Here is a 17,216-nt window from a genome sequence, read left to right on the forward strand (position 1 = left end):
AATAATCTTATTATATTTATATTTATTAAAGAATATAATGTTTATAAGAATATCCAATATCTTTACTTTAAAGTCTTTAATAGCTATATTAACTATTTTATATTAAACCTTATTCACCTTTTGAATAACCTTAAGTTTATTCTTAATAAGGAGTATTATAATATTCTTTTTATATTAAGGAGCAATAAAGTATTTATTATATTCCATTTTCAAAGGTTTTTAATAATTGATATATTTAAAAAGTATTATATAGTTAACCTCTATTAATCTTTTATATATATCTATTTAATAATCATAATAAGTATAAAAGAGAAGTTGATAATATCTAAAAGAGGAATAATATCCTTAATAATCTAAATTATATCAAATTATAATATACTTCTTCTTAATAAACCTAAAAAGACTATTAATATTAAAAAGAATAAAGAGATAGATTATCTCAATAGATAAAATAATTCAAATGATTTTACTAAAATATTTATTAACTTTATAATTAAAGGATTTAATTGTAATTAAATGTTTCTTCATTTGTATAAAGGTTTCGCTAAGAATAAAAATCTTATTTATTATAATTATATTATTATTCAAATTTATAAAGAAAATAAGGACTTTTATAATTATATAATTATACTAAATTTTAAGAATAATTAGAGATATAGCATTTAATATTTATAAAACTTTTTACCAATTATATTTATTATAAAATAAATCATAAATATTATTATTTATAAAAATAATGGTTTAATTTATAATTATAAATAAAATCATTAAAATATCAATTAAAAAAGACCTTTAATGATTTTTATAAATTATTATTAAAAAGTCAAGATAAAGGATTGATTAAGTAAAGTAAAGGGTTTGTATTTAATAATCAATTTGTAATTTTAATATTAAATATAATTAAAAAAAAAGCTTTTTCTCAAAATAAAATTATAAAAAGTTTTTTTAAATTATATATTTCTAGACTTAAAGAATATAATGTTTTTGGTATTATTTGTATTATCAAATTTGACTATTTTTATAAATATCTTAAAGCTAATAGTTAATATAATATAAATTAAAGATTAGATATAAATATTAAGAGATATAAAGAAAGCTATAATATCTATAAAAAATAATAATAATTACAAAATTAATCATTAAGCTTATTAGTTCCTTTATAAAGATTATATTATATATTTATATAAAATATTATAAAAGAGTTGAATAAGATTATAAAATCTATAATAATTATATATTTGTTTTTTATATCACATTCAAAAACATTAAACTATTTTTTAATAATATTTAATATGCTTAAAATAATAGTATAATTGTAATAATTAATTTCAAAAGAAGATATATAAATATTCATTTTGCTTTTTTATCTTTTAATTATGAATAATATATTAAGATTGATTAAAAATTATAAATCTAATAAGTATATAAACTTAAGGTTTAGTAATTGAAAAGGATAATTCGAAGTTATAAACTTATTACTTGGTGATATTATTATAGGAGTAATTATTATAATGAGTAAAAGGGTTTATAGAGAATGTAGAGAGTTAATTCTATATAATAAAGTCGAAAATACGAAGATATCTTGATTTTAAAATGTTGTGTCGATCGAGTAACTATGATATGATTATTATAGGAGTGTTGAAGATGTTATTAAGTCTAAAATCTAAATAAACTTAATAAACTCAACTTAATCTTTTAATAGATTTCCGAATAAATATTTTAATAAATATTTTAATAAATCTTTTAATAAATCTTTTAATAAATCTTTTAATTAATCTTTTTAAAAATTCTTCTTCAATCATGTTTTTTAAAATCCTTTTACTAAATAATATTTTTTATAAATTCTCCTAATTAAAAACTCTTTTTCAATTTTATTATCAAATAAAATCCCTCTTGAAATTCTTTTAGTAAATAAAATCCAAGATTTCTTGTTTCGTTTATTATACATTTCAAGCCTTTAAATCTATTAGAAGCGTTTACTTAATTCTTCGAAAGCTTTAAAGGTTTAAATTTCTAATTTAATATATTAATTAATTGTTTTTTAATGAATAATAACTTATTAGAATAAAAAATATACTAGGGGCCTGCGAGCCCCCGGACCCCTTGCTTTTTGAGAATGTATTATATGATAATTACTATTATTACTATTAAATATTTAAAAGGAAATTTATTAAAAGCTCGTAAGCGAAGTCGGTTTACCTTTTTTTTCTTCATATTTTTCATGATATTTTCACAAGTTTCACATTTACATTTCTATAATAATATACTTATTTTTTACACTTAAAGATATATAATATAATTCTTTAGCATATAGATCATATCGCTATATAGACTACTTCATTTTATATATAAAACTCGTCTATATATAACTATATACATTCTTTATTAGTTAATCGAATTTTCTGAAAACTTTTTATATAAAACCTAATTTTTCAATTATTTTAAGAATCTAATTTCTTTTTCAAAATTTCAATTATTATTAAAGTTATTAAAGAAAAAGAGTTTTCGTAATACAAAATATAACAATTTGAAACTAAAATGAATTATTTTAAAAAAAATCTAAATATTATATATATTCTATTTTTATCTTAATTTTTCATAACTTTTTCTTTTAACAATAATAATTAATTATTAAAACATAAATATCAAGAAATTTTTGATTTTAATATATTTTCGAAGTAATTCATATAGTAATATGACCTATATACTAATGAACTACGTTATATTTTCAATTTACATTATATTATATAATAGAGCGGGTTAGATTTTTAATTTTTATATATTAAATCAACAATTATACTATTACATTATAAAAGCTTTAATGTTAAAATAATTTTATTAATAACAATTCCACTAACGTAGTTTAACATCGAGTACACCATATCACCAAGTACACCACGAATTTTATATACAAAATACATCTGTATATAACCATGCACTTTCTTTATTTAATAATGTAATTTTTCAAAATTTGAAATTGTAATATTTAATTATATAAATATTATAAAAATTTAATTATTTATTAGAAATTTGAATTAATATAGTAGTTATTATAGGAATAGTTTTTTTGTAACGAAAATTGTAACAATTTCCACTTTTTATAGAATATAAGAGAAATTTTTATATAAAAACTCAATACTTTTATAAAAAAATATTTTCTTATTAATAAATCTTTTTTGTTTTTTAAAAAATATTAATTAAGTATTAAAATATGAATATTAGGAAAAGGCTAATTTTGGTGTATTTTGAAATGGTGCATTCGATGATATGATGCACTTGATGTTAAACCACGTTATATAATATATATTCTACTGAATTTATTATATAAGCTCTATAATTATTAGTAAGATAAAACTTTAATTCTTTATATAAACCTTAATATTAAAGCTAGTATTATAAAGTTTATATCATTCGAAAGCTCTTAGCTCATTCTTTCTAATTACTACTTCTTTTTATCTAATTAAAATAATTCTAATCATCTAAACTATAAAGCCACAACGCCACAACGCTATAATGCTAAGAATGTTATAATAGACTTTCTACTAATTAGATGATTAGTATTATAATTCATTTTCAACGAGTTGACTTTTTTATATATATATAGTACTATAATTATTATAAACAGTAAGATTATTAAGAAGATAAACCTTTAATTATTAAAAAGGGTTTCATTTATATAATATTTTAGTCTTTTTTGATTTCTTATAGATCATTTACTTTTGTTTCATTGATTTTCAAATTCTATTTTTCTAATATTTATACATAGAGTATTTATAGTTTTTCTTAATTAATCAGCTTTTAGTTTTAAAATGTATTTTAAAATATATATATTAAAATAATGATTAGTAATAGGAATATAATAGAATTTCTCTTTTATATTTATATATTTAATATCTTAACTATATACTTACTTATTTCTAGATATAATATTTAGCTTTTTAATTTTGTAAAGTCTTACTAGTCTTAGTTTAAATATTTAAGAAGAAGCTAGTTTAATAGATATTCTAATCTTTATATATAGAATTACTTTTTGAAATATTAAATATGTTTATAGCTTAATATATTATTATATCTCTCGAAAGACTTCTAGTCTTAAATTTATGTCAACTTATCAGATATTACTATTACTATTACCTGAGAAGACACTTTTATATACTGGCAGCAGTAATGAGTCATTGCTTTATCTGATTCGGAATGTATAAGAAAGTGTAGAGACTTATCGTATGGCAAAGCTTGATTATCGGGTATGACGAGCCGCTATGTTTGATTGTCTTAGGATGTATTAATGGAATATTCTCTCTGGAGGTTCATGAGCCCTTAGACTTGATATTGGCGGCGAATCAACAGAGCGGGTCGAATATTACACTTGAGAAGGTATAGATATATGTCTTCTGAAAGATTATTAGTTAAAGAATGCAGCGCATGTTAAAATGCACAATCTAGTGAATATATGCTCATCAAAGATTGTGGAAGTTATCGTAGTAACCGCACAATCATGATCTTCGCATGGGCAATGGATCATGAAAGCTCTAGAGTGCACAAATCTGTGGCTAGAAGCCCGCTAGTTCAATCACACCTCAATATCAAGATATGTACAATGCTGCCACGGAGTTCCAGATTCAAAAACTATGGCATGACCCGCACATTGTAGCTACAATCACAGTTGACGTATGAGGTTGTAAAGCTACTATTACGTTGAAGCCTGGGGCAGGACAGCGAGGGTGATCTATTTGGTGAGATGTAGAACTTCAAAAAATCGGGTGAAAATCACGGCATTGAAGGGTACTTATAACAAGACACTGACTTACAATTGGACTTGGAAAAACAAGGGTGGCAGCAAGTTGCAGTCTGAAGTTATTGTACAGATGAAACTCTCAGGTCGATGAATGCGACCCCAAAGTGTTTCGTGGTTTTGCATCAACTGTGACAATCGGCTTACGGATGCAGAATGTGGAGTTAAAGATTAAGGAGGTATACAACACGTGGACACGGCGTTATAGATATAGTTCATAATGAATTCTGATACCAAACCGATCCGAGTACCAAAAAATGTATTTGCATGCACCAAAGCAGAAGACAATCATGATAGCGGAAACATCATGTTTTGGTTGTTAAGAAGCAAGTCTGAGAATTCAACAGTAGCATCCAGTAACTTCGGACTGCATCCTGATCATATAGGGAATAATACACAAATTCCCAGATAATAGCAAGCAATCCTGTCTCCGAGACAGTACTTGCACCTGTCGGTCAATTTTCCTTCGCCCTTTCCATGATAGAAGGGGCCAACCGAAACACACAGAGTGACCCAAACGATAAGTATTTAGACAAATACTAGAGATAGGCTTCATTCGTAAGCTTTTTCTCAGCATATCTTGCCGTTCGAACCCGTATCTATAGAGTATACTAGCTCGGAGTGGTCTGGGGGCAGGCTCATCTGACTCGAAGCCATTTGTATCCCAGAGGTCTGATTAGAAACCAGAAGACGACCATAAATCATTGGCTGAACATGCTATATTAGTGAATATTGAGTGATTCTCATCCTTCCATTGTGATCACTGACTGTGGATGGCCACTTAAAGTTAGTTTCATAGTCAAAATCAATTATCTCATAAGTACCCTCTTTAATGATGACTGATGGACTGCGGATGGACGACAAGTAAAGGGGCAGGTCATGATCCTCTACGAATATATAAATGTATATGATGTAGGATGATCGACCTGCCGGCTCGCGGAATAATGAGCCAGGCATACGACTTGCATGGACAAGATAAGCCAATGTACGCGGAGCTGGCTTTGTGATTGACCAAATGGGTCCCGGTAGTGCTTCAATCGATATGGAGCCGCCAGAACAAAAAAGAGACTACGAGGTTGGCAGAGAACGGACATAAAGATTGTTGGAATATCATAGCAGAGAAAGTGAATCATCACCATCACCCTCTAGCAAATGTCTATATAGCTTGACAGTAAGACGCGCTGGTTAAACACAACTTCTTCATACATGCTATCTGCAATTCTATGAATTAATGGCAGCCGATGTTTGGCTAGACACCGACCGTCCCGAATGATCCTAGTCTGTAGCATCCAAACCCCAAGTGTACCTTAACGTGCCTTGAAACCATGTCTCACGAAACTTTTCAGTGAAATCCTGATAACAGATAATCTAATGTAAATGAAGAGTCAGAATATACTCTAGTGCATCACAGCTTTTATATGCAAGGGATAACAGATTCCGGAGCTCGCAGAGCACTCATGCGTGACAACATGACTGGAAACCAAATGCAGCTATCATGGAAACACAATCGCCACGAAAGATCAATATGTGGAAGAGTAGAACTTCTCTATAGAGAAAACGGTAGCATGCTGACAATTTCAAAGGAATAATAACAACAGCTGTAGGGGATGGTGCTTGCAGAACGGACGACTTAACCGTGGTAATTGCCTGATCTTATATGCAACTTTTCTTACAGTTACAACAATAGCTCTCGGGTGTTTATGTAGTATTTAGAAATATACAATCCCTAAGGTGTGTGTAGAAGGGAAGAGTCGAGGCTGAATTCAGGTGTATGTGCTTTGTTTGCGTAGAATGGAAGGATTGGAATTTCAATGGCTGTTTTAAATGGCACGTGATTTTCGTGATTGGCTCGTGATTGGCTCGTGCGCAGCTTGGAAAGTTTGTACTTGATCAACAAAAAGGCCAGAGGCAATAGAGAAGAAAGCCAGTAATACATGCTTGATATCAAATTGCTTGCTATATCAGCAAAATATCTCTGGGCACCGACCTCGAGATATATTTGGAGAATTATGGCAAGCCCTAGTAATCCACAGAAGAGAAAGTCGAGTACTGACCGCCCAATATCACCTCCACCATTGCGTCGCAAAGTACAGTCTACAACAACACGTAAGACTCACCTTTTAGCTATGTGAGATCTGTTGGCTAAATTAAGTGAAAGAGACTGATGTTGCATCGTTTTTCACGCCCACGTCACAAAAACTACCTGAGAAAATTTCCTGGCAAGAACGCGCACCAAATGAAGATTCACCGAACACGCTGCTGGTTGGCAAGTATGAACCACTGAACAGCTCAGGCAAGGAAGTCTTATCACACAATTCCGCACGAAACAAAGTTGCTGCTTTCGATTTTGTGAGTATTCACTTTGCAATACTTGGAGTAGCAGCCTAGTAATATCTTGCTATAGGACTCCACTCTCATACAAACATCGTCTGGAAAGAAACATGCTACCAATGGCCAAGATTGGAAGTGGTGGCACCCATCGGTTCCTGGTACTCTCAGAAAACTATACTTAGACGATGGGTTAGTAGCACATTTTCTTGTATATCGTTCCGAATTGCTGAATGTTCTACAGTTTTCGTGTCGTTGTGATCAGCAACCAAGCTGGTATTTCACTCAAAACGGACCCCAAATCCCCCAAAGCTCGACTTGCTGAATTCAAGGCGAAGGTATCTGCAGTCTTCAATCATCTCAATATCCCAGTGAGCATATATGCAGCAACAGAGAAGGATATTTACCGGAAGCCACGAACGGGCATGTGGAAGGAGTTACTTGAAGACTATGATATCCATCTTCCAGGTGATTTCAAACTTCAAGAATCTATTTTTGTTGGAGATGCTGCCGGGCGCCACGCAAGTACCGGAAAACCAAAAGACTTCTCTTGTTCAGATCGGTAATTCTCTCGGGGGCTCTTAATTTGGATCGATTGTTGACATTTGCAGGAATTTCGCTGAGAATGCCGGGATCAAATTCTACACTCCCGAAGAATATTTTCTCGACGAAACACCAAGACCGTTCACTCGCACCTTCGAACCAGGAGATTACAACTGTGAAGACACCACAGGTTGGTATCATTGATTTTGTCTGGCCGATTTATTTTTGACATTGTTTCAGTGTCTCCAAAGTACAAAAAAGACAACCCGAAAGACATAGTTATCTTTTGTGGTAGTCCTGGCGCCGGAAAATCTACATTCTATTGGAAGCAGTTGGAACCTCTTGGTTATGCCAGAGTTAACCAAGACATCCTCAAGACAGTATGTGCTGCATTTGCCAGCGATCACAGAACAGAGGCTAACTTCCGAGGAGCGTGATAAATGTTTTAAAGTCGCTGGTCAATATTTAGATGAGGGGAGGTCTGTGGTTGTGGGTGAGTAGTCGAGCTTGCACTGCATCTCTACGAGGACAGCAAAATTGATATCCTCTAGACAATACTAATGCAGATCGAGATGTTCGCAGTAAATGGATAGCACTGGCTGCCAAGCATTCTGTGTCGATCCGCTGTGTTCATTTCCTAGCAAGTGCACAAGTATGCGAGCACAACGATGCTGTGCGAGCCTTGAATGAAACCGTACGTCTTTCTTCACTCCGATGGATTACCCTCTTCATTCACGAGAAGGATCCATGTCATACTGTCTTTCCTAAGCTATGAATTTCTAATCCGATATAGATGAACCGTGAAAAGAGAAAGATACTTCCTAAATTGGCTTTCACAAGCTTCAATTCAAGATACCAACGACCTGAATTAATCGAGGGTTTCCAGGATATTACAGAAGTACCATTCAAGGTACGTCTCACTGCATACCCTTTCTTCCCTGTATGTTTAATGCTGAGATCATAAGTTCGAGGGAAGCGAAGCTCAACGAGAAATTTGGACTCAACATTGGGTTTGAATAATCAATCAATCAATGATTGTGATAAAGACCTCGGTGGAAGAACGTGGCATATTTCACATGGCAGGAGATTACCCGAGGGTTGTGTACAATTGTCCCAATATCTAGGTACTATTCTTTGTGCACTAGCGAATTTTGCTTGGTTCGTTTGGCGGCCGTGATGGACTGCAGCAACGTTGCAATAGTGTGCCGGTAACTATTTGTCCGCCGCTTCAACGAGATTTAGATTTCTAATTTACAACGTTGAACATTGCTCGTTGTTGTGATGCAATACGGAATCTTGATTTTCTCTCAGCGTAATGATGTTCAAAGCGAAATATTCGTGTGCCCAGCCTATATATTTTGAGTTGCACTTTATTTTCTCATGTCGCGTTTACTCTTATTAGCGACCAATGGAGCTTTTAGGTGTTGAATTTGGTCATAGTGAAACGGAACACTCCACGCGAGGACTGGCTAAATCAGGAGGCTGGGTGTCTGGACCACGTCGATCGAACTCAACTCATCATCATTTTGATCCATGTTTTGAGCGACTTAAGAACTCCCACCCAAAAATTACCCAAACAACAGCGAAGCTTTTATTTGACTAGTCTGCAGTTATTATAAATATCAGTAGATATCTAGTACCCAAGTCAAGGTGCTTTCTTAGTCATCCGCCTTAGGATGCTCAAGACACTGCAGTACCATAAAATGAACTGGAACCAGAGGTTGTTGAGTATGCTGTACTACTCATTGTTTGCGAGACCATATGTAACGGAGATTATTACATTGCTGAGGGGTTGCCTCGTAAAGAGTGTTATGCGAACAGTGCACTTTGTTTTTGTTTACTTCCTCCAAAGATGAGTGAGAGCTTTCACAACTTTCCACTTTTTTGTTCTTCTACAGAGGTATCACTTTTATGGTCCTGACTGTGGGGTATTAAGTAGGCCCAAAAACATACTCCGTGTTACCAGTGGGTTGACGAAGCATTTGGTTAACCCGCCAATTAAAAGTTTGCGGCATCTGTATCCTTCCACTTCCGCACGGATATTGATTGATTGATTCATTGACCTGGTAAGGGTCCATTTTAGTTAGCAAACAAGTTGTTCTGGGTTGATTGAAATACTTCGTAGAGACGAGAAGCTTTACAAGCAACTGAGTTCGATTCTGTTACTGCACCTCCGAAACTTTGCTCACAGAAATAACAAGAGATCACACCTTTTTCAAAGTCATGCGCATGGCGTCTCTTCTCATCATCGATAAGGCAAGGCGGGCGGTAATGTATTTCCTGGCACAGCTTGAACAAGATATCAGATGTGATGAATCGCGAGGCGGACTAGGGACAGGGTAGCACACATTGCTTGAAACAACGAGAAACAACGGCATGGCCCTCGATCATTGGATCGACGGTCGGGTTCCTGCACCAGGGGTGTCTCAAATGCTGTGGACTTTGACAGGGCAAAGCTTAGCCTCAATAAGGGAATCTAGACAATGCGCGCATAAATCACACAGAGGATCACCAGTTTAGGTGTAGATTGAATATTTTCACAGTGCATTAATGCTTTTGTTTGCACAACCTTTCGTCATTATTACACCTTCCATCTTGCATCTGAAGAAAAAAAGCTTAAGTTCGATAGAAGCTGATAAAGACTTGATGAGCCTTCTTCAGCGTAACGCCTTTCTCATTTGTTTAGATATGTATAAATAACAGACCACGGCTGGGTCGGAATTTAAATCAACGGCGATTGTCTCAGTTTCATCCTCAGTGGTATAATTAGAACAATATTAGATTCCCAAAATTCTCTAGTTTGTCAAAGATTTTCCGTTCAACTATCTTCCTGGGCGGGCCGTGAAAAGCATTTCTTTTCCGCCTTATGACCTAATACCAGCAAAAGACCTTTCAACTAAAATCAACCACTGACTATGGATGTATCATGTAATAAGTAATAAGACCGACTTTTTCATCCTAACCCTGTTCCCCGACGCGTTGGGATCCGTCTCCCTTTGCCATTTTTCTGTTATTTCCAAGTCGGTATATAGTGTCCGACACACCTTGTTTAGTCCCTATTCGATTGGGTCAGCTAGGATTATGGAAAGATGAATCGAATGCCCCTAGATTACATCAATCTATACGATAGAACAAAGATATTAATTATCACGAGCAAGCATAGATTGAACGGGTACGGGTAGGGGTGAGGAGATGTCGATAGAATTCTGTATAGTGTACGGTACGGATTCCGGAGCAGAAAGTTAGTTTGAAAAAAGAGGATCGATCCATGACGAGAATAACGATATGACCCGCTCATTATGTGAGAGAGAAATCTGGACTTCTCACAATTAGGGATGGGAAGAGAAGTTCCGACGGCATATCGGTGTTTCCACTAATCCATATAAAGAAAGTCATTTGGAAGATCTCTTGTGGGAAGGGAGTCTATATGTAGACTGTCTGTATTCGACTCTTGAGGCTTGAGAGATCAGCCAAGTTTTTGGGCGTTGCTAAGGCCTTTCGGGGTATTGGTAGTGGTGCTGGCGCTGGCGCTGGCGTTGGTACAGTATTCAAATGTCTTGCGCAAGCTCCGAACGATCGAAGAAGAGCGGCAAGTAGGAAAGGGAAGAAAAGAGGACATGTGTAGCGAGTATAGTCAAAACACCTACATATTTACTACCTACATATTAATAAGGTATGAATGAATGAATTGGTATGGTAACATGTGGTAACATGTGACTATGCATCATGATCAAATGCAATACAAAAGCTGCCTCTTTGGAGATAAGTATAGGAAGAAGAGGAATAGATTGTCAAATAATCGTCATGTAGTAATGTAGTAATGTATGGTAATGTGTTAGATATTCGTACCTAACAAGTATGTAGTAGTAATGTATGAGATATCCGTCGGCACGTTCTTTCGAAAGAACATTCTACCAATTAAAATCATCTAGGTATTGATTGCCATCTGTCCATCAATCCCCCAATCCGTCTGTCTCCTTTGATAAAGCTATGGACGCTTCACGCCGCGTGAGTTTGGTGGCTATTGGTTACAGGCTACTTATCGACAAGGACGCAACGGTCGATGCAGAGTTCAATGGTCCCAAGAGAAGCAGAAGGGGGAAGAAGAAGAAGAAGTTAAAAGTGGACTTTTCCGAGATACCTGGCTTGGAAGTTGGGCCTGAGCTTACGCCTGTACGGAGTGGAGTAGGTATTATACGATGTACAGTGTGCCTAGGAGATACTATTACTATATACCTTGTAAAAGAAAAGGAATACTGTTACTTTGTAGAGTTATCAAGAAGTCATGAATAGGTCAGGGCAGGGCAGGGCAAGGCAGGGTAGGGCAGGGCAGGGCAGGGCAGGGAGGAGGGGAGGAGGGCAAGAAGTAAGTAAGTAAGAAAGAAAGAAAACAAGTCAAGAAGAGCACGATTAAGTGGTGTAGTCGTGTATACCTAGGTACCTACTACCCTGTCGTTTGGTACTTACAGAAAGAGTATGAATGTTCTACAATGTATAACGGATATTCATAGGGATGATGTTAAAATAGTGAGGTATGGGATAGTATGATCGATACGGCTTCACATCACAATCTTTTTTTCTTTCTTTCCAAGTCCATTCATTATTGCTAATTGATCATTGCCCACATCTACATCTACATCCCCATCCACACCCATACTGCCCCCAAGCCCCCCCCGTGGGAATGCTCCGTACGTCCTAGGTTCTAGTATTATTTGAAAATAATAAATGGGTCATATCAAAACACAAACACAAATTTGGAACGACTAGGAGACTAGGAGACTGGGATGGAGACTGGGAGATTGGGAGACTAGAAGACTAGAAGACTACGAGACTAGGAGTCGACTAGCTATGTCCTATTCTACTCCATACCTAGATCTACCATCCATTCCCACGGGTCTGAGTTCTGAAAGGTCTCAGAGGTCTCGTTCACATTCACATTCTCATTTACATTCACATTGACATCCACAACACTCTTTTGGAACTTTCCAATTATTCTCAAACTTCACTTCGACTTCCCCCCCCCCATCTCTATCTCTTGCCAAACCTTCTGACTTGTTCATTGTCTTCCGTCTTCCGTCTTTCAATCATCCAAATCCACTCGTCAATCTATATCAATCTTCATCAACCAGCAGGACCCATTTCCAACCAGTTATACCGCAAGAATAACCACCCCCAGACACTTCCGATAACCCCCTTCACCGTCGTACCCCGTCACATACATCCCTCCGCCCTCTTGTCAAACATTACTACCACATACGACACTACATACATACATACAGACTACTACATTCATACATACATACCTACACACATACACACATACATATCACTCGAATGCAATAACTCAATATCAAACCATCGATCCAATTACTGTAAGTCTGACTTAGTCCCCGAAATTATGCAAGTTCTTTTTCTTTTTTTCCAAGTTAATCCTCCACGTGAGGGTATTGGACGAGGAAAAAAAGAAGAAGAGCGACTAGGGAGAGCAATATCTAATTGGTTGCGGAATAGAAAAAAAGTTCGCGACACGATCCAGAATTCCCAACCACGCACGCATTCAAGTCTTCATATTATCCTATACATTTCTCCCACCGCCGCGCGCACTTTCACTTGCTTACCTACCTACCTATACACATAACTACGTGGTCCATTGGAAAACGCATAACTTTCAAAAAACGTCCACGTATGATTCCAAGTTGTGAACAAGTTACTTGTACAGTCTCCTTACCTGGGTATCTCTACATCAATTCATCCGAAAGAAAAAGAGATCAACTACCTTCATATTATGTTGTCAATTGCACTTCAAACTCGCACCCGTTTTAATTGAACAAGTACACTCCCTTATCGATACAGTACAAGTCGCCTATATCGACCAGCCTCTAGAATTTCGATCAACTACATACTCGTCGACTCTTCAACATGCCAACAGGATTAGCTGAATTTCACCTTCCCGGCCATATCGCAGATAGAAAAGCTAGAGAGAGCTTACCAGAATTAGATATGGATCTTTCGTGCTCAATTCACACACAAAACTCATCGGCATCAGAGCTACCATCACCAGTCACACCAACTTTCTCTACACGCGGACACATGAGGCACCCAAGTTCAGCTTCGTCAATCGAATCTCAATATCTCTACGAGAGTCCTTCTTCACCCACATTCACAAGCCATAAACCTGGAAAGCGATCACTACCTGATGTTCAAGAAGAACCTCCCCGCGAACGAGAAAATGACTTTATGTTTGAAGATGACGACGATGACGATATCCTGGATTGCGATGAATTATACAACTGCTTGTGTAAGTCTCACTCATACCTTTACTCTTACTATGCACTATGCGCATCACATAAAATCTTCATGTAGTATATGTTTACTTATTGTCTACCCTTCTGTGATGATTACGCGGGGTAGTCGATCATCGCGACATACATACATATTCATTGGTTGAGATTTGAAGGATGATAGCTAATCCTTGCTTCTCGTGATGTAGGTGACGATCTGTATTGCTTGCATAGCGATACATCTCTGGCCCAAAGCTCAGTTCAATTGTCTACCAATCCAGACTTTGATTATGATCTTTCCGATGAATTCTTTAGTGATGGAGAATTCTCAATCAATTCAAGATACAGGAAGAGGACAGGAAACGAATCGCCACTCAATGGGCTCACATCTCGACTCGGAACCAAGTTCCCCTCTTTCGCACGCAAGTGGAATTCCAGGAAAGGTGCCGGTTCATCAGCAGCATCTATATCATCTGATACACAAAGAGATTATGCAACCTCGAGGGCTCCGTCTAGTAGATCCTCATCAAGATCAAATTCCGGCCGTAGACCTATAGACGACAATTCTGATCTTCAATTACCACCCACTCCATCTAGAAGCTTTTTTGGAGGTCGTGATAACAGCTCCACAACATCCTTCCTCGATATCGAAAAGGCGAAAACTAGCACATCGGAATTCGAAGAAGGATTAGCTGGCACGCCACTACTTCCACCTCTCATGACCGATGTTCTAGCCAATGCCCAATTCAAAATGCAATCGCCATTACAATCACCCTCTGTCGCTGACTCGAGTGATCTAACATCTGGTACCAACACGCCAATTGATTTCATAACTACATACCAATTACCCGGAATCCCATCGCCGCCCCTGAGTACTAAGCCCTCAGTTTCATCCTTCCATCGATCGACAATCAGATCGAATTACACAATTCCTTCCTTAGAGATGCCCTCGATTCTCATCGCCGAGGAAAACGACGAGTGGGCGAACAAACTCGGCCATGCTAACTTTGTGATTCATCCTGAGCCTTATATTCCCGAGAATTTTGATCTTGAAGCTTGCCGGCAACTACGAGCCGACTGGGACCTTGCACGTTGTAACTACACCAAACATGTCGTTCGTACAGGTGAACACTATGGCGTTACTTCAAAAACTTACAAGTTGACCGAGCAAAAATGGGCCCAAATAGATCTCCAGTGGATGAAGAACAACGAACTCACAATTGCGACCACAGCTGAGAGCTCCACAGACGCATTCGCTACTTTAAAACATAACACACTCAGCAATTCTTCTTCAAGCAACGTCATGACCAAAATTCCGTCACTCAACGATCCACGCAGCGAAGGCAAATTTCCTCAGCTTGGCGACGAAGATATCGTTGGGCCAATGGTTCAAGCTGCGGCACAACTTCGACGAAACCCCAGCAAGAAAGCCAAGCTTCTCCGATTTCTCACTGATAAATTTCCCGTGGGATTAGGGAAAGCTTGAATGCCATCGAAACAAAGCATCTCTTAGAAGCTTCTGGCCCTCACGAGCCATGATTTTATTCCTGTTTTTACTTCCGGTTGGTTGATGGTTGTACCGTCCCGCCATATCTTTTTAACGACTTTACGAACGAAACGAATTTTTATTATACCCAAACACTCCTTAGCAACCAACTATGATAAATACCAATTTGAGATCCGGGATCTTTACCATCCTTTTTTTTATAGCATTGTTGTTATTCTTGTGTATTGTTTACTTTTTTATTTATTTGAAATTATCCATGCTGATACTATGGATAATCTCCTCTCATGCGTTTATTTCCTTTGTTATTTGCGTTTTCACGTGAAGTGATGGAGCTGGAGCGCAAAAAAATTCACTGGGATTGGAGCTGGGTCTAGACTGGCTTGGCTAAGGGGATGAACAGGAGCTTGGATTATCGGATCGGATGGGATTAGGCAAAAGTCCCCTAAGAGGGCGTATAATGGGATAGCAAACACCTGTGCGCATTGCTTGTAATATACCGGCAACAAGTAAAGGGATACCAGGGGGGAGGATGGGTCAGATTAGACAGGTGATCAAAGGGTGGTGCGGTGGGAAGGACAAGGACGACCTTGTGGAACCAGGGGTGGGAGGGCAATGGAAGTGGATGAACAGTGATATTCAATGGAGGAATATTTCGCAACACAACGCAATGGCGGCTATCCTTGGAATTATCGTTTTAACGAAGATCTCAATGTGGAAAAGCGCAAAGCTAGCCAGTCAATGAAGGGATTGAACAAATGAGGTGGTAATCAAGACGGATGGAGGATTTTTGAATATTAGTTCTAGATACCCTACTACTGAAAAAAAGGAAAAACATTTTATCTAAGCAACACATTGGCTCTTTATCTCGATTGGTGTGACGACAATCACATGTGGAATACTCTCTAATAATGTTGACCTCTCAGCACTAACTGAGTTTCGAAGCGTCTTCCAGAATCCTACAAATTTCTCTACAAATTTTTTGGACGGTTTAACGCTGCGGTCTTTCTAGTATGGCTTTCTAGCTTCACTAACTATGCTCTGTGATTTCATCATATTTTAAAGGCATGGGCATGACACGTTCGAGACACGTTAATAGACCTCAAGCTCGACCGACTAATAACATAAAGCAAAATGTATCTAGGAAGTTTCTTGAAACCGTCCTTTTGTTGCCCTGTAACTTTAAGTGGTATCATATCGGATCGGGCACTTATTTTCCGGTTGTAAAAGGCAACTAGATTTAAAAGAAGCACAAACCGGGGCAGGATTCAACAATATGTTGCAAACTCAATATAAGAAATTTTTCAAGCACCTACAGTAGTAAGATCCTCGTAGCTTCTTTGGTATTCTACGGACAGCAATGCATGGACTTCATTAGAGAAGTATAGCTAGAATCTGGACATGCAAGGAAGTGAGTGCGTAGCTAGGGCTCAAAAAAAGTGTACCTGCAGTTCTGGGCAATGAAGGTTGAAACAAGCCAATACGATTGATTATAATTAGCAGACACTACCGAGTAGATAACTCAAAAAGAACGGACAGCCTCCACCGCTCGAAACGACTACTTATTTGAGGCGAATGTCTTTTCCTCTTTTCCTATTTAGGGGATCGACGCTGCACTTGGTCTGGAGCTGGAGGTGTGCATGCTGTGTGTATGCTGCTATGACGCTGTTGATGTGATCGGTGTAATCGGCGTATCTCTATTTGTCTGCGTCCACACGTTTTTGGGAAAGGTTTGGGGGTCTAATCATTACAACACTTTATACATACT

The 17,216-nt window shown here is 36.6% G+C and overlaps 2 protein-coding genes across 2 annotated transcripts; both read left to right on the forward strand.

Moving 5' to 3' along the window:
- Positions 1 to 6,726: 6,726 nt before the first annotated feature.
- On the forward strand, positions 6,727 to 8,679 carry EAF01_005518 (uncharacterized protein; the record flags this gene model as incomplete). Its single annotated transcript, XM_038913771.1, has 10 exons — positions 6,727 to 6,898; positions 6,951 to 7,141; positions 7,197 to 7,312; positions 7,365 to 7,682; positions 7,732 to 7,853; positions 7,904 to 8,043; positions 8,093 to 8,156; positions 8,215 to 8,357; positions 8,457 to 8,573; positions 8,629 to 8,679. The coding sequence occupies 10 exons, from the start codon at positions 6,727 to 6,729 to the stop codon at positions 8,677 to 8,679; spliced, it is 1,434 nt and encodes a 477-aa protein (XP_038770220.1).
- Positions 8,680 to 12,443: 3,764 nt separating this feature from the next.
- Positions 12,444 to 16,299, forward strand: EAF01_005519 (uncharacterized protein). Its single transcript, XM_038913772.1, has 3 exons — positions 12,444 to 13,035; positions 13,175 to 13,961; positions 14,154 to 16,299. The coding sequence occupies exons 2-3, from the start codon at positions 13,583 to 13,585 to the stop codon at positions 15,428 to 15,430; spliced, it is 1,656 nt and encodes a 551-aa protein (XP_038770221.1). The 5' UTR covers positions 12,444 to 13,035; positions 13,175 to 13,582; the 3' UTR covers positions 15,431 to 16,299.
- Positions 16,300 to 17,216: the final 917 nt, after the last annotated feature.

Source organism: Botrytis porri (genome assembly GCF_014898465.1).
Source record: "Botrytis porri strain MUCL 3234 chromosome Unknown BPOR_007, whole genome shotgun sequence".
NCBI lineage: Eukaryota > Fungi > Ascomycota > Leotiomycetes > Helotiales > Sclerotiniaceae > Botrytis > Botrytis porri.